We start from the raw sequence: 25,105 nt of genomic DNA, 5'->3' as shown, positions 1-25,105 counted from the left end.
CATGATGCCATCTATTTTGTGAAGTGCACCAGTCCCTCCTGCAGCAAAGCACCCCCACAACATGATGCTGCCACCCTCGTGCTTCACGGTTGGGATGGTGTTCTTCGGCTTGCAAGCCTTCCCCTTTTTCCTCCAAACATAACAATGGTCATTATGGCCAAACAGTTCTATTTTTGTTCAATCAGACCAGAGGACATTTCTCCAAAAAGTATGATCTTTGTCCCCATGTGCAGTTGCAAACCGTAGTCTGGCTTTTTTTATGGCGGTTTTGGAGCAGTGGCTTCTTCCTTGCTGAGTGGCCTTTCAGGTTATGTCGATATAGAACTGTTTTACTGTGGATATAGATACTTTTGTGCTTGTTTCCTCTATCATCTTCACAATGTCCTTTGCTGTTGTTCTGGGATTGATTTGCACTTCTCACACCAAAGTACGTTCATCTCTAGGAGACAGAACGCGTCTCCTTCCTGAGCAGTATGACGGCTGAGTGGTCCCATGGTGTTTATACTTGCGTACTATTGTTAGTACAGATGAACGTGGTACCTTCAGGCATTTGGAAATTGCTCCCAAGGATGAACCCGGCTTGTGGAGGTCTACATTTTATTTTCTGAGGTTTAGGCTGATTTCTTTTGATTTTGCCATGATGTCAAGCAAAGAGGCACTAAGTTTGAAGGTAGGCCTTGAAATACATCCACAGGTACACTTCCAATTGACTCAAATGATGTCAATTAGCCTATCAGAAGCTTCTAAAGCCATGACATAATTTTCTGGAATTTTCCACGCTGTCTAAAAGCACAGTCAACTTAGTGTATGTAAACTTCTGACCCACTGGAATTGTGATACAGTGAGATAATCTGTCGTCCAAACAAGTCAAACAACGTTTCTATTTAATCTTCAGGTACCCTAAAATGTAAATAAACCATAATATTTCATACAGAAAGTAGTATGTTCAATATAAAAGCAAAATTACTAAGCACGCTCCCTCTCGCACCGAGAGACTGATATTGTTCCGGTGTTCTCTTCACCAAAACGTCAAATTCTTGCTAATTAAAAAAAACAAGCCTAAAACCTTTATTCAAGACTGTTGATATCTAGTGGAAGCCATAGGAATTGCAATCTGGGAGACGGAATTACATAGGACCGATAGCTTTCCATTATAACAGCCTTGGACCTAAAACAAAATTACAATTCTGTTTTTTTCTTCTTCTGATTTTTGCCTACCATATCAATTCTGTTATAGTCTCTGAAAATTGCTTTAACAGTTTTAGAAACTTTTTTAAAAAGTATATCCAATGCGACCAATTATATGCATATCCTGGCTTCTGGGCCTGAGTAACAGGCTTTACTTTGGGCACATCAGTCAGGCAGAAATTCAGGAAACTTGACCCTATCCTATGTGTTTTAATAAAATAAACTATATGCATTGAGCTTGTCTGATGCTTTAAGCTTACGGTTTGATGCTTCAAGGGCACCAGAGATCTAGATAACCAGAAGATTTAATCCTCAACTTGTCCCAACCATCCTCCTGCCGCTACTGGCTTTTGTAGATTCTGCCATTAATCTCCTGAAGTTGCCGGTAATAGGCTACACGAGGAGTCGGCAATCTTTCTCATGTGGAATGCCAATTTATCTTACCATTTCTACTGATCTGCGTGCCAGTTATGGTTTTCATAGGCAAATTTCCTTGAAACAATTTAATTTAATATATAATAACATCTTCATATCTGAAAATCATTGTCATGTGGTTAATAAAAATGATATCCAAATCTAAATGAAAATGATACCAACCTAAAAAGTAAATTCTATTGCCATTGCCAAAAATGTAAAAATAGCCTACATAAAGTCAACAAATAAAAAATTGCAGCCTGCAGGTAGAAAATATCCTGATATATCCTGATAGGAGCTCACCAGAGCTGAGTACCGGCACCTCAAATGTTCTACTGCTTGAGCTCCTGTTCCTCTCATAGAATATTAGCTCAAATGTATTGTAGAGCTCCTGCACCTAAATATGAACAGTACCAGCACCCAAAATGAGTACCAGAACCTATTCCAGTCCAAGTCAAGCACAGATAAGAAGTAATCAGGTAGGCCTATTTTATGACGTTTCCACTGGATTAGAGCATGACATTTTTCCCTTTCACGCTGAGGGGTTATCGAAAGGGAGAAAGCTAGAAAGATTTTTCAAATACATTGAGGAACTATTGTTGGTGATGCATAAAGCCAAACAGAAATACTATCAAATCCCCCTACTTCTATTCATGCGCAACCTTACTCAACATTGACAGAATCGCTCCAAACAAAACACAATGACTAAATTGACAAAACAAAAAATTGTTTTTCACAATTGTAGAATAGGTTGTGCACTCCGCAAACAATGTGTCCACTCTGACAATGAAAACGGGAAGACTGGAATAATAATATTGAATGCATTATTATAAATGACTGTAACCATAGTAACAAACATTGTAGATTAGAAATGCTAGGAAATAACAGTAAATCTACTACTGGTGATATATGTATTGTGGAATTGACAGACACTGACAATCAAATGCAAACAATTCACACAATGAAGTTCTGAAACAATTAGCGGGAGAGAGTGCATTCTGGAGAGAGAAGTGCATTGTGCATCTAGGCACATTGTCAATCCGACGTCTGCCTTGGCCAGGTGATACGACCTCAGCAGAAGTCAGGGCATTCATACTTCTTGCACTTTGCAGAACAGTGGAGAGCTGTTGTCAAGGAAGTGTGTTTGTATTTTCTACCGTCAACCAATCATGTCAATGTGGTGCTATACAGAGCCCTCCACGTTGTTACAAAATTTGGGAGGCGCATGTCAATACGGTACAGAGCTCGATTTGGCCTCTGCATGGCTGTGCAGGCTCAAGCATAAATTGGCTTTTAGTCTAGGCCTAGATTAGTTCACTGAGATGGTCACAAATATATTTATTTATATATATTTATTACTGCTCGACTAAGACAATCTCGGTCAACCAACAGCCTAACGACCAAACAATCGACCAGTTCCGAGCCATTGCATTCACGTTTACCAGAAATCAAAAAGCAATGCAAAGTAATGGATGCGCTGTTTGGTACTTTCCAAAGCTGTGTCTTTGGGTATGTATTGGCTAATCTCAGAATTTGGAACCAAATCTTGTGTGTGCTTGTCTGTCTCTTTTAGCTAACCAGAGCTCTACTCTGGGTGTCACATCGATAGACAGACACCCCATGTGTCACACACCTGTCACCATCACGCCCCACCCTTACACACCCTCTCCTTGACTCTTATATCCCTCAGACAGCTGGGAGCACAGAGGAGGCTCCATTCCAGACCAGAGTACCAGGAACCCAGTAACCCCAACAGCCTGCCTCTCAGTACTGTTTACTCACAGCTGCATTGGGCTGAAAGTGTGGGGTGATAGTGGAGTGGATAAGTCAAACAGATTTGGGGTGACATTATCATCATTGACTAAAGTGGGTTTATTTTATATTGTACACATACTTTACATACTTTACTTTATTAGACATACTCTACATACTGTATATCTACTTCAGTTCCCCCTAAGGTTTTTTCCAAGCAGCGGTGGCAGAGTTAGCAGGGGATGAATGGGGTCTAGCTATTTTTTGCACTGTGCTTTATTTATCAATGATTGATTGATTTCTCCAATGTGGGGTCATTCTGTTCACACATGTATGCACCTACAATTGTATTCATCCACAAATAATACAAAAAGATGAGCATGAATGTATTTCTAATGCACATCAGCTGTAGTGGCACAGCACACTTTACGTTCTTGGAAGCCTACTACTGATGGGGCAGAGGACTACACCACACAGCCAGAGGAAGAGCACACAGGCATAGGGGTTGAAGTGGGGGTTTACATCATTATAGACAACACACAGAGGGAAATCTAGACATCGGAAGGGGAAACTCAACATAATAGGCTACAGTACATTTACATGGTTGAACACTTTTAATGGAGGCTTTAAATCAATGGTTAGTCTCTCTTTATGTTTTAATAACCTCTAGTGACTCCCCATCCCGCATGAGGGAGCGTAATCATCGACTGAAACTAATTAGCATAACGCAACGGACATAAATATTCCTAGAAAATATTCCTATTCATGAAAATCACAAGTGAACTATATTGAGACACAGCGTAGCCTTTTGTTAATCACCCTATCATCTCAGATTTTCAAAATATGCTTTACAGCCAAAGCTAGGCAGGCATTTGTGTAAGTTTATCGATAGCCTAGCATAGCATTTTGTCCAGCTAGCAGCAGGTAACTTGGTCACGGAAATCAGAAAAGCAATCTAATTAAATCGTTTACCTTTGATGAGCTTCGGATGTTTTCACTCACGAGACTACCAGTTAGATAGCCAATGTTCCTTTTTTCCAAAAATATTATTTTTGTAGGCGAAATAGCTCCGTTTGTTCTTCACTTACTACGTCACAATGCTGTAGACACCTTGGGGAAGACGGAGAAAAAGTAATCTGGTTGATAGCCCATTCACTGCTCAATAGGGACGCATTGGAACGCAGCGCTTTCAAAACATGAGGCACTTCCGGATTGGATTTTTCTCAGGCTTTCGCCTACAATATCAGTTCTGTTATACTCACAGACAATATTTTACAGTTTTGGAAACTTTAGAGTGTCTTCTATCCTAAGCTGTCAATTATATGCATATTCTAGCATCTTGTCCTGACAAAATATCCCGTTTACTACAGGAACGTTATTTTTCCAAAAATGAAAATACTGCCCCCTTAGTCACAAAAGGTTATTAACACAGTGTCCAAAGAAGAGCCAGAAGTAAACAGAATGGCGTCGTCTGCGTAGAGGTGGATCAGAGAATCACCAGCAGCAAGAGCAACATCATTGATGTATACAGAGAAAAGAGTCACCCCGAGAATTGAACCCTGTGGCACCCCCATAGAGACTGCCAGAGGTCCGGACAACAGGCCCTCCGATTTGACACACTGAACTCTATCTGAGAAGTAATTGGTGAACCAGGCGTTTACTACGGGAACGTTATTTTTCCCAAAATGATAATACTGCCCCCTAGTCACAAAAGGTTTTAAGGCGTTGTTAGCAAAGTGGGATGTCGGTTAGGGAGACTGGATTGAGATCAGGGGTGTGCTGCCTGGTTCAAATCCAATGGGAAGTTAGCTAGAATGCTCTTGTAGCTCTGAGTTAATGTTCCCATACAATCTGACAAATAATGTATATGCTTCATGTCGTTATTAGATATATTGAGTAACACTCTGGCTGAGATTAGTCTGAATACAAAATGGCTGATGTGAATGGGTTGTTTCTCTATATGCCATAGTTCCGCTGCCCTCTGTGTGTTTGTTACTTTGTGTGAGAGTCTTTCAGAGGATTTGGGATAAAGCGTTTCCGTTTGACATTTGTGTTCATTAGACAATCCAGTAACCTTCCTCTGTTCTTCTTCGTCTTCTACAGTGGAGTCTGGTGTGTGACTCGGCGTGGAAGGTCCACATCGCTAAGTTCTCTCTGCTGGTGGGATCCATATTTGGATACCTGGTCTTTGGGGTCCTGGCAGACTGGTGAGCACAATTATTCACTATTACATAATAAGTTGTTACATGATATCTTTGCTACATAATAAAGTTATTACGTGATATATTTTCATAGACATTTCATTCAGGAGTTTTCAGTGTGTTTCTTGTTAATGCTTTAGCTTGTATTGTTTAAATATGGACAAGTAATTAAGGATCTTTCCTACTGTATTTGTGCTTCATCCTCCTCTCTCTCTCTCTCTCTCTCTCTCTCTCTCTCCCTCCCTCCTTCTCTCCCTCCATCCTCAGGTTTGGTCGCCACCCGGTCCTAATAATCTCGGTCCTGTTCATGCTGGTGTTCGGTCTGACCGTGGCCTTCTCGGTCAACGTTCCCATGTTCAGCACCCTGCGCTTCTTCGAGGGCTTCTGCTTGGCAGGCATCGCCCTCTCCCTCTACATCCTCAGTAAGTCCTCAGTAAGTCCTGCAGACCTACTACACCATGCTATTCTGAATGCCTTCGCTATACTGTACAGGTCATTGATTTATCTGTTAGTTGAGAATTTCTATTAGCGCTTTAGTAATGGGTGTGCTGCTGTGTGGGCAGTAGTTGGTTCCCATAGCCTTGTCCTTGTGGAGTTTGTTATAGTTAGTAGACCCCCATGTCTTGAGTTAGGACTCACATTCTATATATTGTCAGATGGTGTTGCTGTATGCCTAAAAGTAAGGAAATCCCCTAGTCATGAGGTGTACATTGCATTTGGAAAGTATTCAGACCCCTTGACTTTTTCCACATTTTGTTACGTTACAGCCTTATTCTAAAAACAATGAAACAATTGTTTTCCCTCATCAATCTACACACAGTACCCCATTATGACAAAACAAACACAGGTTTTATACATTTTTGGAAATTTATAAAAAATAGAAAACTGAAATATCACATTTACGTAAGTGTTCAGACCCTTTACTCAGCACTTTGTTGAAGAACTTTTGGCAGCGATTACAGCCTCGAGTCGTCTTGGGTATGAAGCTACAAACTTGGCACACTTGTATTTGGGGACTTTTCCCCATTCTTCTCTGCAGATCCTCTCAAGATCTGTCAGGTTGGATGGGGAGTGTCGCTGCACAGCTATTTTACAGGTCTCTCCAGAGATGTTTGATCGTGTTCAGGCTCTGTCTGGGCCACTCAAAGATATTCACAGATTTGTACCGTGGCCACTCCTGCATTGTCTTGGCTTTGTGCTTATGGTTGTTGTCCTTTTCGAAGGTGAAGCTTTGCCCCAGTCTGAGGCCCTGAGCGCTCTGAAGTAGGTTTTCATCAAGGATCTCTCTGTACTTTGCTCCGTTCATCCTTCCCTCAATCCCAGTCTCATGCTTCACCATAGGGATGGTGCCAGGTTTTCTCCAGACGTGAGGTTTGGTATTCAGGCCAAGGAGTTCAATCTTGGTTTCATCAGACCAGAGAATCTTGTTTCTCATGGTCTGAGAGTCTAGGTGCCTTTTGGCAAACTCCAAGTGGGCTTTCATGTGCCTTTTACTGAGGAGTGGCTTCCGTCTGGCCACTCTACAAAAGCCTGATTGGTGGAGTGTGCAGAGATGGTTGTCCTGGAAGGTTCTCCCATCTCCACAGAGGAACTCTGGAGCTCTGTCAAAGTTACCATCGGGTTCTTAGTCATTATTTTTTCTATATGTTTTTGAATTTAATTTCACCGTTATTTAACCAGGTAGGCCAGTTGAGAACAAGTTCTCATTTACAACTGCGACCTGGCCAAGATAAAGCAAAGCAGTGTGACACAAACAACAACACAGAGTTAAACAAATGTACAGTCAATAACACAATAGAAAAAGTCTATATACAGTGTGTGCAAAGGGTGTAAGGAGGTAAGGCAATAAATTGGCCATAGTAGTGAAGTAATTACAATTTAGCAAATTAACACTAGAGTGATAGATGTGCAGAAGATGATGTGCAAGTAGAAATACTGGAAAGACTAGTGTGCAAAAGAGCTAAAAAGTAAATTAAACAATATGGGGATGAGGTACGTAGTTGGATGAGCTATTTACAGATGGGCTGTGTACAGCTGAAGCAATCGGTAAGCTGCACAGATAGCTTATGCTTGAAGTTAGTGAGGGAGATATAAGTCTCCAACTTCAGCGATTTTTGCAATTCGTTCCAGTCATTGGCAGCAGAGAACTGTAAGGAAAGGCGGCCAAAGGAGGTGTTGGCTTTGGGGATGACCAGTGAAATATACCTGCTGGAGCACGTGCTACGGGTAGGTGTTGTTATGGTGACCAGTGAGCTGAGATAAGACGGAGCTTTACCTAGCAGAGACTTATAGATGACCTGGAGCCAGTGGGTCTGGCAACGAATATGTAGCGAGGGCCAGCCGACGAGAGCATACAGGTCGCAGTGGTGGGTAGTATATGGGGCTTTGGTGGAAAAACAGATGGCACTGTGATAGACGGCATCAAGTTTGCTGAGTAGAGTGTTGGAGGCTATTTTGTAAATGACATTGCCGAATTCGAGGATCGGTAGGATAGTCAGTTTTACGAGGGTATGTTTGGCAGCGTGAGTGAAGGAGGCTTTGTAGCAAAATAGGAAGCTGATTCTAGATTTAATTTTGGATTGGAGATGTTTACTTTGATTCTTGAAGGAGAGTTTACAGTCTAGCCAGACACCTAGGTATTTGTAGTTGTCCACATATTCTAAGTTAGAACCGTCCAGAGTAGTGATGCTAGTCTTGCGGGCGGGTGCGGGCAGCGATCGGTTGAAGAGCATGCATTTAATTTGACTAGCTTTTAAGAGCAGTTGGAGGCCATGGAAGGAGTGTTGTATGGCATTGAAGCTTGTTTGGAGGTTTGTTAACACAGTGTCCAAAGAAGGGCCAGATGTATACAAAACGGTGTCGTCTGCGTAGAGGTGGATCAAGGAATCACCCATAGCAAGAGCGACATCGTTGATATATACAGAGAAAAGAGTCGTCCCGAGAATTGAACCCTCTGGTACCCCCACAGAGACTGCCAGAGGTTCGGAAAACAGGCCCTCCGATTGGACACACTGAACTCTATCTGAGAAGTAGTTGGTGAACCAGGCGAAGCAGTCATTTGAGAAACCAAGGCAGTTGAGTCTGTCGTTATCTCCCTGACCAAGACCCTTCTCCCCCGATTTCTCAGTTTGGCAGGGCGGCCAGCTCAAGGAAGAGTCTTGGTGGTTCCGAACTTCTTCCATTTAAGAATGATGGAGGCCACTGTGTTCTTGGGGACCTTCAATGCTGCAGACATTTTTTGGTACCCTTCCCCAGATCTGTGCCTCGACACAATTCCTTTGACCTCATGGCTTGATTTTTTTCTCTGACATGCACTGTCAACTGTGGGACCTTATATAGACAGGTGTGTGCCTTTCCAAATCATGTCCAATATATACAATTTACCACAGGTGGACTCCAATCAAGTTGTAGAAACATCTCAAGGATGATCAATGGATACAGGATGCACCTGAGCACAATTTTGAGTCTCATAACAAAGGGTCTGAATACTTATGTAAATAAAGTATTTCCGGTTTTTATTTTTATAAATGTGCAAACATTTCTAAACCTCTGTTTTCACTTTTTCATTATTGGTTATTGTGTGTAGATCGATGAGGATTTGTATTTATTTAATCAAAATATGGAAAAGGCCATGAGGTCTGAATGCTCTGTAAGTATGTTCTGAGGGCCGGAGTGTGTTTTTTCCAACAAATACTGTTAGTTCAAGTTGCCTATGAAGTGTTAAAACAGGCCTCTGCATCACTAGACATGACTGCAAGCGTTTCAGAATGAGCTGTGGAGACCTACTGGAGCCTCATAGAGAGATATACCTGTTGTGCATTGCTTTTCCTATGCGTTTCATGTAGATGCTGTTACAGCAGCTTCCATAGGTCCAAGCCAGCTGTGTTTTCACTTATCCCTTTTTCCTCCAGCCCAGGCCTCTGCATTGATGGAGATGACTACAAGCATGTGTACTTGTCTGGAAACCTAGCTTGTGTCTGAAATGGCACACTATTCCCTAGATAGTGCACTACTTTTGACCAGGGTTCTACCTTTAACCAGTGCTCTGTGTCAAAAGCACATAGGGAATAGGGTGCTATTTCAGCTGCAGCCCTAGCCTTTCCAATGTGGGTCATGTTTATGCAAGGTCAGCAGAGGGTTAGAGGCTGTTGAATATGTACTAAACACAGAGGGAGGTTGGAGAATGTCAAAGGCCACTGTGTGCGTAGCAGCAATACTGTACCCGCAACCTGTCTGGTCTACCTCATGGATTGCTGGCAGAGCAGCATCAGGCTCACACTTTCGATGGGGTCAGTTAAAATAGGTTTGTTTTGGTCCGAGTTTGTTTTGTTGTAGTTCTAGGAAAAACGACATGGCATTGCTGGTAGACAGAGAGTGGAAAGTTATCAAGAGCGTGTGTAACTGTGACTTCAAATTCACTTGATCAAAGAGCCTTTCAGTGTGATGTAGCCTCTGATAGCATACAATTTCTATTTTGGAGGGCGTAACCTCCTTATGAGGAGGTATCAACTGACAGAGAAGTGCTGACTTTCCACATTAGGGTTATTCTTTGGAAGGCCCTCTGAAGCACAATCAACCTCACTCGGCCAAATAACAGTTTTCCCTGGGTTTGTCCTCTTACTGCTAATCAATAGACTGACAGATACTGAGAGGGAAACGGAGGAGGGAGGACATTGATAACCTGTCTGCTCCACTCTACTCCTTGGCCTTGCCGACAACAGTGCTTCAGTGGTACTGTGTGTACTGTACACTCCATAACAGTCACAGAGAGATGAATCCTCATTGCCGTTGACTAGTGACCTTTTCTCTCCACAGTAAAGGTTTGATGAGCGATAATCTACTTTAGACAGCCGTTCCAGTCGGTCCTGCCACTCGTTACCGTTGAAATAGATTTACCCAGCTAGCGAAGCGGGGGGAAGGGAGGGAGGTGGGGTGGGGGAGGGGGAATTAATAGCATCCTGATAACTAGCCTTGCGGTTGATGCCCAGTACAGTCCCGCTGTACAATAGATCCCTAAAAGCCTCTTTGCCTGCAGTAATTGTCTGTCGCAGAGGAAGGGGGGGGACAGAGGGCGGCAGAGGAGCCCTCCATGTCCTTGTCATTCTAACTTAATCCATACTGTCTACCTTGAAAAGCCTTGCAGCTCGCCCAAAATAGAGCATTGGGATTGTTCGGTACTGAGTGGATTAGAGTGGAGGGGCCGGATGAATGCGGAGACTAGAGGGGTTCCTGGCTGTTCAGAGGTTGTGGAGAAAAATAATAGTTGTTGTGTAATGGGGCAGATGTTTTTAAAGCAATGATGAGGTGTCAGACTGATGAGTTTTTGACTGGTAAGAATGCAGAGTGATTGACATGTAAAGTACATGCTTCTGTACATTTTTTCCCATCTAAGTTCTGACTCCTTAGATTTTTTTCTTTTTTTCACTGAGTTGAAGTTCTTTTAAGGAAATTAAATTAATTAATTAAGCCCTATTATGAAAAGATTTGGCATGGGTCCCCAGATCCTCAAAAAGTTCTACAGCTGCACCACCGAGAGCATCCTGACTGGTTGCATCACTGCCTGGTATGGCAACTGCTCGGCCTCCGACCGCAAGACACTAGAGAGGGTAGTGCGTACGGCCCAGTACATCACTGGGAGCAAGCTTCCTGCCATCCAGGACCTCATATATACCAGGCAGTGTCAGAGCAAGGCCCTAAAAATTGTCAAAGACTCCATCCATCCTAGTCATAGACTGTTCTCTCTGCTACTTCAAGGCAAGCGATAATGAAGCGCCAAGTCTAGGTCAAATAGGCTTCTAAACAGCTTCTACCCCCAAGCCATAAGACTCCTGAACATATAATCAAATGGCTACCCAGACTCTTTGCATTCTCGTCGCCAAACACACACACACACAATTTTACTCTGCTGCTACTCTCTGTTTATCATCTATGCATAGTCACTTTAATAACTGCCTACATATTACCTCGACTAACAGGTGCCGCCGCACATTGACTCTGTACAGGTACCCCCTGTATATAGCCTCGCTATTGTTATTTTACTGCTGCTCTTTAATTATTTGTTAGTTTTTTTCTTATATTTTTACTTATCTATTTATTTATATTTTCTTTTTTAAACTTAGCAGGTATGTTTTAAACTGCATTGTTGGTTAGGGGCTTGTCAGTAAGCATTTCACTGTACAACACCTGTTGTATTCGGCGCTTGTGACTAATTACACTTGATTTGATTTTAATCTATGGATTTCACATGACTGGGAATACAGATATGGATCTGTTTGTCACAGAAATCTATTTTTTTTAAGTAGTGGCGTGGATCAGAAAAGCAGTCAGTATCGGGTGTGACCACCATTTACCTCATGCAGCGCAACACATCTCCTTCACATAGAGTTGATTAGGCTGTTGATTTTGGCATAGGGAATGTTGTCCCACTCCTCTTCAATGGCTGTGTGAAGTTACCGGATATTGAAGGGAACGGGAACACGCTGTCGTACACGGCGATCCGGAGCATCCCAAACATGCTCAATGGGTGACATGTCTGGTGAGTATGCAGGCCATGGAAGAACTGGGACATTTTCAGCTTCCAGGAATTGTGTACAGATCCTTGCGACATGGGGCCGTGCATTATCATGCTGAAACATGAGGTGATGGTGGCGGATGAATGGCACAACAATGGGCCTCAGGATCTTGTCACGGTATCTCCGTGAATTCAAATTAACACTGATAAAATGCAATTGTGTTCGTTGTCCTTAGCTTATGCCTACCCATACCATAACCACACCACCACCATGGGGCACTCTTTTCACAACGTTGACATCAACAAACCGCTGTCTTGTGTTGTGTGACAAAACTGCACATTTAAGAGTGACCTTTTATTGTCTCCTGCACAAAGTGCACCTGTGTAATGATCATGCTGTTTAATTATCTTGGCAAAGGAAAAAATACTCACTAACAGGGATGTAAAGCAATTTGATAGAAATAAGCTTTTTGTGTGTCTGGAAAATGTATTTCAGATCATGAAACATGGGACCAACACTTTACATGTGGCTTTTCTATTTTTGTTCAGTGTACATACTGTGTACTAATCATACACTACATAATATTTAGTTAGAAAAATATGAAAATGTATGCACTCACTACTTACTGTAAGTAGCTCTGCTAAATGACTAACAATACAAATGTAAAACGTGGAACGTACTGTTTAGTAAAATTGATTGCAGTAAGCAACAAAATATTAACATACATGGTTTACCCATACTGAGAATGTGTCATCTAATGTGCAATTGCGTTGTTTCCGCCATTCGTTCATTTTTGTACACTGTGTGACCTCATCTGGTTACCAGCTGTTGTCAAGCACACATGGGTGTGAAAATATGCTTATTTTCCTCAATAGTGTGCAGGGAATTCTACTTGATCAACAGCCAATTTTAAAAATTCACAATACCCAAAATGGTTACTATTTAGAACACAAGTATGGGCATTCAGACACGACCCCTGTGTTTAACCTCCACCTCTGTGTGTCTGTTTGATAATTGCTTTGGTTGTTTACATACCTTTTGCAGAGTCATCTCACTGTTTGCTGACTTGATACTGTGTGTGTATGGACACAATAAAATTGAGGCCCAGTATTTATTTCTCTGTCTGTCTGTCTGTCTGGGTTTCTGCCTTGCTAATTTTTTCTCCCTCTCCACCCTTCTCTTTCTCTCTGTCTAGTCTCCACATCTTCGCCCTTCTCCCTCTCTCTGTCTAGTCTCCACATCTCCACCCTTCTCTTTCTCTCTGACTAGTCTCCACATCTCCACCCTTCTCTTTCTCTCTGTCTAGTCTCCACATCTCCGCCCTTCTATTTCTCTCTGTCTAGTCTCCACATCTCCGCCCTTCTCTTTCTCTCTGTCTAGTCTCCACATCTCCACCCTTCTCTTTCTCTCTGTCTAGTCTCCACATCTCCACCCTTCTCTTTCTCTCTGACTAGTCTCCACATCTCCGCCCTTCTCTTTCTCTCTGTCTAGTCTCCACATCTCCGCCCTTCTCTTTCTCTCTGTCTAGTCTCCACATCTCCCCCCTTCTCTTTCTCTCTGTCTAGTCTCCACATCTCCGCCCTTCTCTTTCTCTCTGTCTAGTCTCCACATCTCCGCCCTTCTCTTTCTCTCTGTCTAGTCTCCACATCCCCACCCTTCTCTTTCTCTCTGTCTAGTCTCCACATCTCCGCCCTTCTCCTTCTCTCTGTCTAGTCTCCACATCTCCGCCCTTCTCTTTCTCTCTGTCTAGTCTCCACATCTCCGCCCTTCTCTTTCTCTCTGTCTAGTCTCCACATCTCCGCCCTTCTCTTTCTCTCTGTCTAGTCTCCACATCTCCGCCCTTCTCTTTCTCTCTGTCTAGTCTCCACATCTCCGCCCTTCTCTTTCTCTCTGTCTAGCCTCCACATCTCCGCCCTTCTCTTTCTCTCTGTCTAGTCTCCACATCTCCGCCCTTCTCTTTCTCTCTGTCTAGTCTGCACATCTCCACCCTCTGTCTTTCTCTCTCCTGTTTTTCCGCTCATTATCAACTGCCCTCCAGTTATTTCTGAGTAAATACTGTAGAATGTATGTACGCTTTAAGGTGTGCCACTAAATCACTCAGGCAACTCTCCTCAGGCAACAGTGATAAAATACTATGTATGTACCCATTACATTTCATTCTCCATCAGTGTTGTTGAGCAACACCCCCCCTGACAGGCAGAGCAAGGCGATGGGGATTTTCCATCAAGATTATGTGCTAATTGGTCGGGACTACATTATCTGACCACTTGTTAAAACTATCATACATTCATTGTTATAATTTTTTTTATTTGTTAGAATCAATAGTGTAACTAGCAAACCCATGGTGGGCCTAGTATATTTGCTTTAAAGATTTATCTAGATATAATGCCTTGAGCTCGCCATTCATGTTTTAGTTTTCAAATTCCTACCAGTACAGTTTGCAATAATCGCACAATGTAATGAGTGTCATTTTTTTCTCTCTACGGAGTTAGCTAGCTAGCCAAGTCATTGAAGTTGAGTGAGTCTCTATTGTCAGCTATATTGTGGTCCGTATTGTTGGGGTGGTAGTAGTGATATGCTTATGGTCACATGCTGTGTCACCGCCTTTCCTTCCAGTTCTCTGCTGCCAATGACTGGAACGAATTGCAAAAATCTCTGAAGATGGAGTCTTATATCTCCCTCACTAACTTTAAGCATCAGCTGTCTGAGCAGCTTACCGATCACTGTACCTGTACACAGCCAATCTGTAAATAGCACACCCGACTACCTCATCAGCCAGAGTGTCTATGTATGCGGATGACTCAACACTATACATGTCAGCTACTACAGCAACTGAAATGACTGCAACACTTAACAAAGAGCTGCAGTTAGTTTCAGAACGGGTGGCAAGGAATAAATTCATCCCAAATGTTTCAAAAACTAAAAGCATTGTATTTGGGACAAATCATTCACTAAACCTCAACTAAGACTTGTAATAAATCATGTGGAAATTGAGCAAGTTGAGGTGACTAAACTGCTTGGCGTAATTGGCTTGGAGATGCAATTGTCTCAGAACAGGGCAGCACGTCTGGCCCTTGGATGTACACAGTGAGCAAACATGAATAATATGCATGTCAATCTCTCCTGGCTCAAAGTAGAGGAGAGATTGACTTCAGCACTACTTGTATTTGTGAGAGGTATTGACACGTTGAAAGTCTGTTTAAACTACTAGCACACAGCTCAGACACCCATGCATACCCCACAAGACATGCCACCAGAGTTCTCTTCAAGTCCAGAACAGACTATGGGAGGCGCACAGTACCACAGAGCCATGACTACATGGAACTTTATTCCACATCAGGTAAATTATGCATTATGGAACAGGGGGGACTGTGAAGCAACACAAACATAGGCACAGACACATGCATACACACACATGATAACATACTCACTATACACACACGTACACATGGATTTTGTGCTGTAGATCTGTGGTAGTGGAGTATGGGCCCGAGGGCACACACTGTGTGTTGTGAATTCTGTCATGAATGTATTGTAATGTTTTTAGATTGTATAACTTACCTACAAATACAAACCTTGGCCCCAATCTGAGGTCCTGAGAGCTCTAGAGCAGGATTTCATCAAGGATCTCTCTGTACTTTGCTCTGTTCATCTTTCCCTCGATCCTGACTAGTCTCCCAGTCCCTGCAGCTGTTGAAAAACATCCCCACAGTATGATGCTGCCACCACCATGCTTCACCATAGGGATGGCCACCACCATGCTTCACCGGGTTTCCTCCAGACGTCACGCTTGACATTCAGACCAAAGATTTCCATCTTGGTTTCATCAGACCAGAGAATCTTGTTTCTCATGGTCTGAGAGTCTTTAGGTGCCTTTTGGCAAACTCCAAGCGGGCTGTCATGTGCCTTTTACTGATGAGTGGCTTCCGTCTGGCCACTCTATAAAAGCGTGATTGGTGGAGTGCTGCAGAGATGGTTGTCCTTCTAGAAGGTTCTCCCATCTCCACAGAGGAACTCCGGAGCTCTGTCAAAGTGACCATCTCCCTGACCAAGGCCATTCTTCCCTGATTGCTCAGGGGGGCCAAATGTAGGAAGAGTCTTGGTGGTTCCAAACTCCAATATTATGTGATTAAATGCAACAGGCCCTGTATGCCTCGAAATGAATATAGTCAAGGTAGTATGACAATCATTAAGAGATACAAATAGCCAATTCTGGCGACCAATCTTCTTGCAATCATTTATTGAGGCAAGCAGAGATGTATATAACTAGAAATAGACCTACTAAATGATGAACGTATAGTCAAATAACTATTCTGTAAAATGAGGAATGCATTTAGTCAATTCAACTAATATCATTTTTAGTCACACAATAATTAACACTCAAACAATTAGTGTACATGAAATAGTTGATACATTACAGACTACTCAGAGTAAATGACTGTCACCAATAGGCTATTACTTAAAGTGGTTATGTACACGCGTCTTCAGATCAGAATGATCTCCAAGAGAAAAAACTGTGCCTGTCTGATACACACAGGAGCTTGGAAGCAATTTCTCAAAGTATGAACAAATTCACTGTCCTTTTAACCAAATTCAAGGAGAAACACACATCCAACCTGAATGAACATTTCTTTGCACTTTGCCAGTAAAAACAAAAGACAGGAAAACACACCCAGATTCTAATCTAATCAGCAAGTCACCAGTTGTGAGTATCACCTTTTGTCATTCTTTCACTGCAGTAGCAATATGTGAAAATCCTTATAGAAATCTGTTGCAGCTCAAGTCGACTTCAAAATCCACAATGCACTCTACAGGCTGGCAGGCTGGCTGGCTGGCAGGCTGGCTGGCTGGCTACCTGCAAGCAAATGTAGCTACACACAATAATAACAAACTCAATATCAGCATGTGAAGTAGCTAGTCAGCTGTAAAATCGCCTAAACAAACTGCACTATCAATTTAAGAGTCTACAACCTCACCACACTCAACCTGCAGATCGATGTGCCTTGCAGAGTGGAGTCTGCCATTTGCAACGGCACCATGCAACGGCACCATGGACTGAAAAGGCAGAAAATTCGAAGAAATGTGGTGGACCCTCTCGATGTAGGAATATCGCAAAAATATGATCAATGGTTAATTCGAGAGAAGACAACCTCCCGTTAAGGGCAGGGCGATATGGCCAAAATCTCATATCCCGATATAGGTCATTTCATATCCCGATAACGATACATATCACGATATAGCACATTTTCTGTAAATTCAATTTATAAATAGTTTATATAAAATGACCACATGTAAAGGCCTATTTCTTATTACATTTTGAATTATACTCAACAAATAAAAAGGTACTTACTCATATTCGATTATTTATTTTATTTAGAACCTGTGCAAATGTTCAATTAAGCATGTAACAAAATATAAAATATGAATGTGTAAAATCTAAAAAGGTAAATAGAAAAAACTTTAACTATAGTTGCAAACAAAATAAATATAGGCCTAATATTTTTTTTTAAATTGGGGGGGGGTGTCCTTGTCTGTTTTGCATGTTATTTTGGCATTAATACGTGTCACATATCAATTTGCATTTGGTACCTTGGGTTGAGTGTTAGGACCAACTCATGAAACCCCCGTTTCACGACCATGTAAATTGGGGCCATGTCTTTTCAGATGTAAGTTGTAACGGCAGCTGTTATCTCCTTCCATCTTCGTGATTCTTTTCCATACGGTGTGCCGCAGGAAAAAGCCTCTTGCAACGTTTGTGTCGGGGGTCTGTTTTGAGCACTAGACTGTACTTTTTGTGGGTCTCATCCGTAGACTCTCTCTGTACTGTTTCACATGATTCTTGCGTAGGTGGTAAAAGAGGTTAGTGGTGTTTGAGCCTGTTGTCAGGACCGGCTTGTGGCATATTTTGCAGTGAACGGTCTCCTGGTTCGTGTCAGAATTTTCATACCCAAACCACGTCCATGCGAAAGAAGTTGCCCCTCTTTTAGGTACAAGCTTCGTGTCTCCGTGCTCTGTGTCTCTCTTCCATGTTTGTTTTTGTTGCAAATTTCCATTCACACGGCACGTGTGACGCAACGAAATAAATGATAAAGCACAATATGAAATGATAGACGTTTTTCTATCTTCACACCATATATATCGTCATAACGCCCAGCCATACCTCGCGCGTAATGACATTGGTCAGTATTGAAATCGGACATGTATGATAGATGTTTTATTCCTATTAACTCCCACTGTAGTGAGGGCTTTATAACAATGCTACGTCAAATTGGCTGAATTTCTGCCGGTTTGACAAGAGCTCATGTTTCACATGAAAACATGAAATGACCTCGAAATGACCTCGACCTAGACTAGTTACATTATATATACAAAAGTATGTGAATAGCCCTTCAAATTAGTGGATTTGGCTATTTCAAAATTGAGCACACAGCCATGCAATCTCCATATACAAACATTGGCAGTAGAATGGCCTTACTGAAGAGCTCAGAGACTCTGGAGCAGTGGAAACATGTTCTGTGGAGTGATGAATCACGCTTCACCATTTGGCAGTCCAACGAACGAATCTGGGTTTGGCGAATGCCAGGAGAACGCTACCTGCCTCATAGTGCTAACCGTAAAGTTTGGTGGAGGAGGAATAATGGTCTGGGGCTGTTTTTATGGTTCAGGCTAGGCCCCTTAGTTCCAGTGAAGAGAAATCTTAACGCTACAGCTTTCAATGACATTCTAGACCATTCTGTGGCCGTATAGAAGCAAGTCCCCACAGAAATGTTCCAACATCTAGTGGAAAGTCTTCCCAGAAGAGTGGAGGTCATTATAGCAGCAAAGGGGGGACCAACTCCATATTAATGCCCATGATTTTGGAGTGAGTTGTTCGACAAGCAGGTGTCCACATACTTATGGTCATGCAGTGTAGTAGTAGGCCTATGTACATTATGTAAGTTGAAGTGAATGCAGACTAAGGTGTAACCACACAGAATAATCAATGCAGCCGTGTGAGTGTTGAGATGCGTCAAGACTGAAACACATTAGTCTGACTGGAATGAATCAACTGATCACATACAGGTAGTATGTCTCATTTACTGTCAGTGATTCACAGTGACCAAGATACAACCCTGCTACTTTATCCCTTAAACAGATAAAGAAACCTGGTAAAACCACCTAGACTAGATTAGTGGTAAGCATGTGACTGACAAAAAACATGTTGTTAAATCTGGATAAACCCACACAGACTTGCGAGTCCTAGTACACAGGGCTGGGGCACTCCTAATTAACGGTCGGATGACATCATCAGCTCGACTAGCTCATCCCTCAACAAAGGCCCTGTGGCAAGGCAATACACACACACACACACACACACATACACACACACACAAACACACACGCACACACACATAAGGCAGGCAGGGGCAAGACTTGGGAACACTGCAACCAGAGTGACATCAAGTAGCTTCTATTGAGACACTGTTCAACATTGTAGGATCACAAGAGCTCCCAACACAGTAAATGAAGCAACAAGCAGAGGCCCACTGACAGGGTTGATGTGATAGGATTTCTGTGTTTGCTTGTCTTCTATGACTGTGTTGTCCAGGTTGTAGATATACAATATACTGAGATCTCTCCAATACACTGTATACTTCTGTCATTAGACTAATGAATCAGAGCATGGTTGTCAACATTTACGATTCATTAAGTTAAAGGAATAAATTGTAGGCTACTAAAATGATCTGATGATCTAGCTAAAATGATCCAATTAAGACCGTCAGATGGAACGTAATGTATATGTATATAGTTCAGTAGTTGAATTCAATCGTATCACGGGCTAGAAGAGAAGTAATGGTCTCTATAAGTGGGGCAAAACATTACAATAACATATGCAGAGAGAACTAAATCTAGCTAGCTAGGCCTACCCTACCCCAGAGCACTATAACCCTGGCAAACACTGATCACAGACCACAATGACCTCTCTCTCTCACACACACACATACACCTAGCATGAGTCAGACCCAGCCGTGTGGGGAGCAAAATACTCCCTGGAAACAAGCTGATGAAAAACACGGCTCTGCATTTACACGCTAAGCTACAGACGTTAACGTTAACGTGACCCTGGCTAAAAGCACTGGACCAATTCCTGATGCTACAGCACTAAAAACACTAACATACTGCAGTGACAGAACCCTGAGGTAAAAAAAAGAAAAGAATGGTGTATCAGATGACCCTTTAGGCGTATGCTTTGCTTATCTTCTATGTAAATAGATAGATAGGATGGATGGATAGGTTGGATGTGGATGGCCTACTGCTGTAGAGTGGAGAGCACATCATGGGCATTGCAGGTAAATGCACAGCAAACCTTAACACAGATTGATAACATTAAATCATTAGCATACTAATGAGTCATTACATAGACAGATTGTGAGCTGTGATGCTTATATAATAGTCCCTCTGTAATCCCTCTCTCCCATCTGTCCCCTCGGTTTCTCTTTCCCTCTCACTCTCTTTCCCCGTCTCTCTCTCTCCCATGTCTTTCTCTCCCCGATCTCTCTACCCATGTCTCTCTCTCTCCCCATGTCTCTCTCTCTCTCCCCATGTCTCTCTCTCTCTCCCCATGTCTCTCTCTCTCTCCCCATGTGTCTCTCTCTCTCCCCATGTGTCTCTCTCTCTTCCTTTGTCTCTCTCTCTACCCATGTCTCTCTCTCTCCCCATGTGTCTCTCTCTCTACCCATGTCTCTCTCTCATCCCATGTGTCTCTCTCTCCCCATGTCTCTCTCTCTCCCCATGTGTCTCTCTCTCTCCCCATGTGTCTCTCTCTCTCCCCATGTGTCTCTCTCTCTCCCCATGTGTCTCTCTCTCTCCCCATGTGTCTCTCTCTCTCCCCATGTCTCTCTCTCTCTCCCCATGTGTCTCTCTCTCTTCCTTTGTCTCTCTCTCTCTCTCCCCATGTGTCTCTCTCTCTCCCCATGTCTCTCTCTCTCTCCCCATGTGTCTCTCTCTCTTCCTTTGTCTCTCTCTCTCCCCATGTGTCTCTCTCTCTCCCCATGTCTCTCTCTCTCTCCCCATGTGTCTCTCTCTCTTCCTTTGTCTCTCTCTCTCCCCATGTGTCTCTCTCTCTCCCCATGTGTCTCTCTCTCTCCCCATGTCTCTCTCTCTCTCCCCATGTGTCTCTCTCTCTCTCCCCATGTGTCTCTCTCTCCCCATGTCTCTCTCTCTCCCCATGTGTCTCTCTCTCCCCATGTCTCTCTCTCTCCCCATGTCTCTCTCTCTCTCCCCATGTCTCTCTCTCTTCCTTTGTCTCTCTCTCTCCCCATGTGTCTCTCTCTCTTCCTTTGTCTCTCTCTCTCTCCCCATGTCTCTCTCTCTCTCCCCATGTCTCTCTCTCTCTCCCCATGTCTCTCTCTCTCTCCCCATGTCTCTCTCTCTCTCCCCATCTCTCTCCCCATGTCTCTCTCTCTCCCCATGTCTCTCTCTCTCTCCCCATGTCTCTCTCTCTCCCCATGTCTCCCCTCTCTCTTCTCCTTTGTCCCCTCTCTCTCTCTCCCCATGTCTCTCTCTCTCTCCCCATGTCTCTCTCTCTCTCCCCATGTCTCTCTCTCTCTCTCCCCATGTCTCTCTCTCTCTCCCCATGTGTCTCTCTCTCTCCCATGTCTCTCTCTCTCTCCCCATGTCTCTCTCTCTCCCCTCTCTCCCCATGTCTCCCCTCTCTCTCTCCCATGTCTCTCTCTCTCTCCCCATGTCTCTCTCTCTCTCCCCATGTCTCTCTCTCTCTCCCCATGTGTCTCTCTCTCTCCCCATGTGTCTCTCTCTCTCCCCATGTCTCTCTCTCTCCCCATGTCTCTCTCTCTCTCCCCATGTGTCTCTCTCTCTCCCCATGTCTCTCTCTCTCTCCCCATGTCTCTCTCTCGCTCCCCATGTCTCTCTCTCTCTCCCCATGTTTCTCTCTCCCTTTGTCTCTCTCGCTCCCCATGTCTCTCGCTCTCTCCCTTTGTCTCTCTCTCTCCCTTTGTCTCTCTCTCTCTCCCCATGTCTCTCTCTCTCTCCCCATGTGTCTCTCTCTCTCCCCATGTCTCTCTCTCTCTCCCCATGTCTCTCTCTCTCCCCATGTCTCTCTCTCCCCATGTCTCTCTCTCCCCATGTCTCTCTCTCTCTCTCTCCCCATCTCTCTCTCTCTCATGTCTCTCTCTCTCTCCCCATGTGTCTCTCTCTCTCTCCCCATGTGTCTCTCTCTCTCCCCATGTGTCTCTCTCTCTCCCCATGTCTCTCTCTCTCTCCCCATGTCTCTCTCTCTCTCCCCATGTGTCTCTCTCTCTCCCCATGTCTCTCTCTCTCCCCATGTGTCTCTCTCTCTCCCCATGTGTCTCTCTCTCTCCCTTTGTCTCTCTCTCTCTCCCCATGTCTCTCTCTCTCCCCATGTGTCTCTCTCTCTCCCCATGTCTCTCTCTCTCTCCCCATGTCTCTCTCTCTCTCCCCATGTCTCTCTCTCCCCATGTCTCTCTCTCTCTCCCCATGTCTCTCTCTCTCCCCATGTCTCTCTCTCTCTCCCCATGTGTCTCTCTCTCTCCCCATGTGTCTCTCTCTCTCCCCATGTCTCTCTCTCTCTCCCCATGTGTCTCTCTCTCTTCCTTTGTCTCTCTCTCTCCCCATGTCTCTCTCTCTCTCCCCATGTCTCTCTCTCTCTCCCCATGTCTCTCTCTCTCTCCCCATGTCTCTCTCTCTCTCCCCATGTCTCTCTCTCTCTCTCTCCCCATGTCTCTCTCTCTCCCCATGTCTCTCTCTCTCTCCCATGTCTCTCTCTCTCTCCCCATGTCTCTCTCTCTCTCCCCATGTCTCTCTCTCTCTCCCCATGTCTCTCTCTCTCTCCCCATGTCTCTCTCTCTCCCCATGTCTCTCTCTCTCCCCATGTCTCTCTCTCTCTCCCCATCTCTCTCTCTCTCCCCATGTGTCTCTCTCTCTCCCCATGTTTCTCTCTCCCTTTGTCTCTCTCTCCCCATGTTTCTCTCTCCCTTTGTCTCTCTCTCCCCATGTTTCTCTCTCCCTTTGTCTCTCTCTCCCTTTGTCTCTCTCGCTCCCCATGTCTCTCTCTCGCTCCCCATGTCTCTCTCTCTCCCCATGTCTCTCTCTCTCTCCCCATGTTTCTCTCTCCCTTTCTCTCTCTCTCCCTTTGTCTCTCTCGCTCCCCATGTCTCTCGCTCTCTCCCTTGTGTCTCTCTCTCCCTTTGTCTCTCTCTCTCTCCCCATGTGTCTCTCTCTCCCCATGTCTCTCCGCCCGTCTCTTACTTTCCTAGTCTTTTTCTCTCCCTATCTCGCTCTCTGTCACGCTCTCTCCCTCTATCCCCCCTGTCCCCCTCTACCCGTCTATCTCTCTCCATCTCTCTGTCCCCGTCCCTCTCTCTCTCTCCCCATACCCCTCTCTCACTGTACTCCTCTCTCTCCCCCATCTCCCTCTCTCCCTGTATCTCTCTCTCCCCATCCCCCCGTCTCTCTCACTCTCTCTGCCCCCAGTCTCTCTCTCCCCATATCTCTCCCCCAGTCTCTCTCCTCTCTCACTATCCCTCACCAGTCCTGTCTCCCCTATTTCCCTGTCCCAACACTATCCCTCCCTCTGTACCCTCTCTTGCAGTCTCTCTCATGTCCCAGTCTGTCTGGATGGCAGTAGCATCAGGAGTAGTATTAGGTGTCGCCTCACATCAGCCCTGTCTGCCCCTGTAGTATGCCTGAACCCGACAAGCCAGCTTAGCGGAACAAACAGACATTTACACAAACCTCTCCCCTTACCGCACGCAATACAACTCATCAAAAGGCTGATTCTGGGGATATAGTTAAGGGTAGGAGAGGGAGGGGAGGTGGGGGGCTGGTTCTGTCCTTTTACTAACCATATCCTCAGTGTTTCCCCTACATATCAGTATTCCCATTGGCGGTGTGGTACAGTAGGGCCCCCCAAGCAGCATCCAGGGTTAGGGTTGCAAAATTCTGGTAACCTTCACAAAATTCCCAGCTTGTTCAGAAATCCCGGTTGGAAGATTCCCAGACACAGAAGGGAATAAGTAACAAATCCGTAATCCTCCAAACAGGATTTCTGGAAAACCTGGGAATTGTGGTAAAGTTAAAGTCATTTTGCAAGCCTATCCAGGGCCCAAACATACCATATGAAATACTTTCAGGCCGGGAATAACAGGTGGAAGCTAGATGTAAGGGCCAACCCTACTTATGTAATGGTAGGGGAATCACTGTCATACACACTCCAGAGCGTTTTGAGTCACTGTGTGTGACTAGAGGAGAACATGAGGCGCACAAAGAGTTTGTCAACGTCAAATCAACTCTATGGTACAGCACTGCGTCCTGTGTCTAGGTAGAATGAAACCAGACGCGGAAGCTTACATGGTGGTTTACATGGGGAAATGTCACTTTGTTGACAGTGAACACCGCAGAGTTTTACCTGGATTACGGTCTCTCTCTTTAGACCGACGTGTGTGTGACCAACTGACAAAGTAAATCAGTCCACCGGGACTGTGATGACTTACTCACTGCCACACTTTGGGAAAAGGAGGAAGGGAAGAATGCCATTGATGTGTGAAATCACAGATTGCAAGGCAAGGTGATGTTACTACAATCACATATCTTTAATATACAGTCTCTCCCTTGCTCCACTGTTTTTCACAGGTTTCCTCCCAATTCGAGTCTCTTCACAGCAGTGCTGATATGAGAGTTGAGATGCCTGGCCTGTGAGGCTACCACGATTCCTTCCATTTTCCCTGAATGCTTGTGTTTTTGTGAACAGACAATTTTTGTAAAGTTTGAATTACAATAAGACCAGCCTTATTAGCACCAGCATTCGTGGAGTTTTGACAATATACAGGGACTGGGAGACTAGTCAGGATCGAGGGAAAGATGAACAGAGCAAAGTACAGAGAGATCCTTGATGAAAACCTGCTCTAGAGCTCTCAGGACCTCAGACTGGGGCCAAGGTTTGTATTTGTATTTATTATCATGGATCCCTATTAATTCCTGCCAAGGCAGTAGCTACTCTTCCTGGGGTCCGGCAAAATT

The 25,105-nt window shown here is 44.1% G+C and overlaps 1 protein-coding gene across 1 annotated transcript in view; it reads left to right on the top strand.

Moving 5' to 3' along the window:
• LOC115114514 (solute carrier family 22 member 23-like) overlaps window positions 1-25,105 on the top strand; it is an 83,124-nt gene that overhangs the window by 15,990 nt on the left and 42,029 nt on the right. Inside the window, exons 2-3 of the mRNA XM_065013462.1 lie at window positions 5,458-5,561; window positions 5,823-5,977. Coding sequence (XP_064869534.1) covers window positions 5,458-5,561; window positions 5,823-5,977 — 259 coding nt within the window. The remainder of the gene's footprint in view (window positions 1-5,457; window positions 5,562-5,822; window positions 5,978-25,105) is intronic.

The sequence above is a fragment of the Oncorhynchus nerka genome, linkage group LG9b, assembly GCF_034236695.1.
Source record: "Oncorhynchus nerka isolate Pitt River linkage group LG9b, Oner_Uvic_2.0, whole genome shotgun sequence".
NCBI classification, from domain to species: domain Eukaryota; kingdom Metazoa; phylum Chordata; class Actinopteri; order Salmoniformes; family Salmonidae; genus Oncorhynchus; species Oncorhynchus nerka.
The sequence above is the reverse complement of the archived record's forward strand: the minus strand, read 5'-3'. Positions and strand labels throughout refer to the sequence as shown.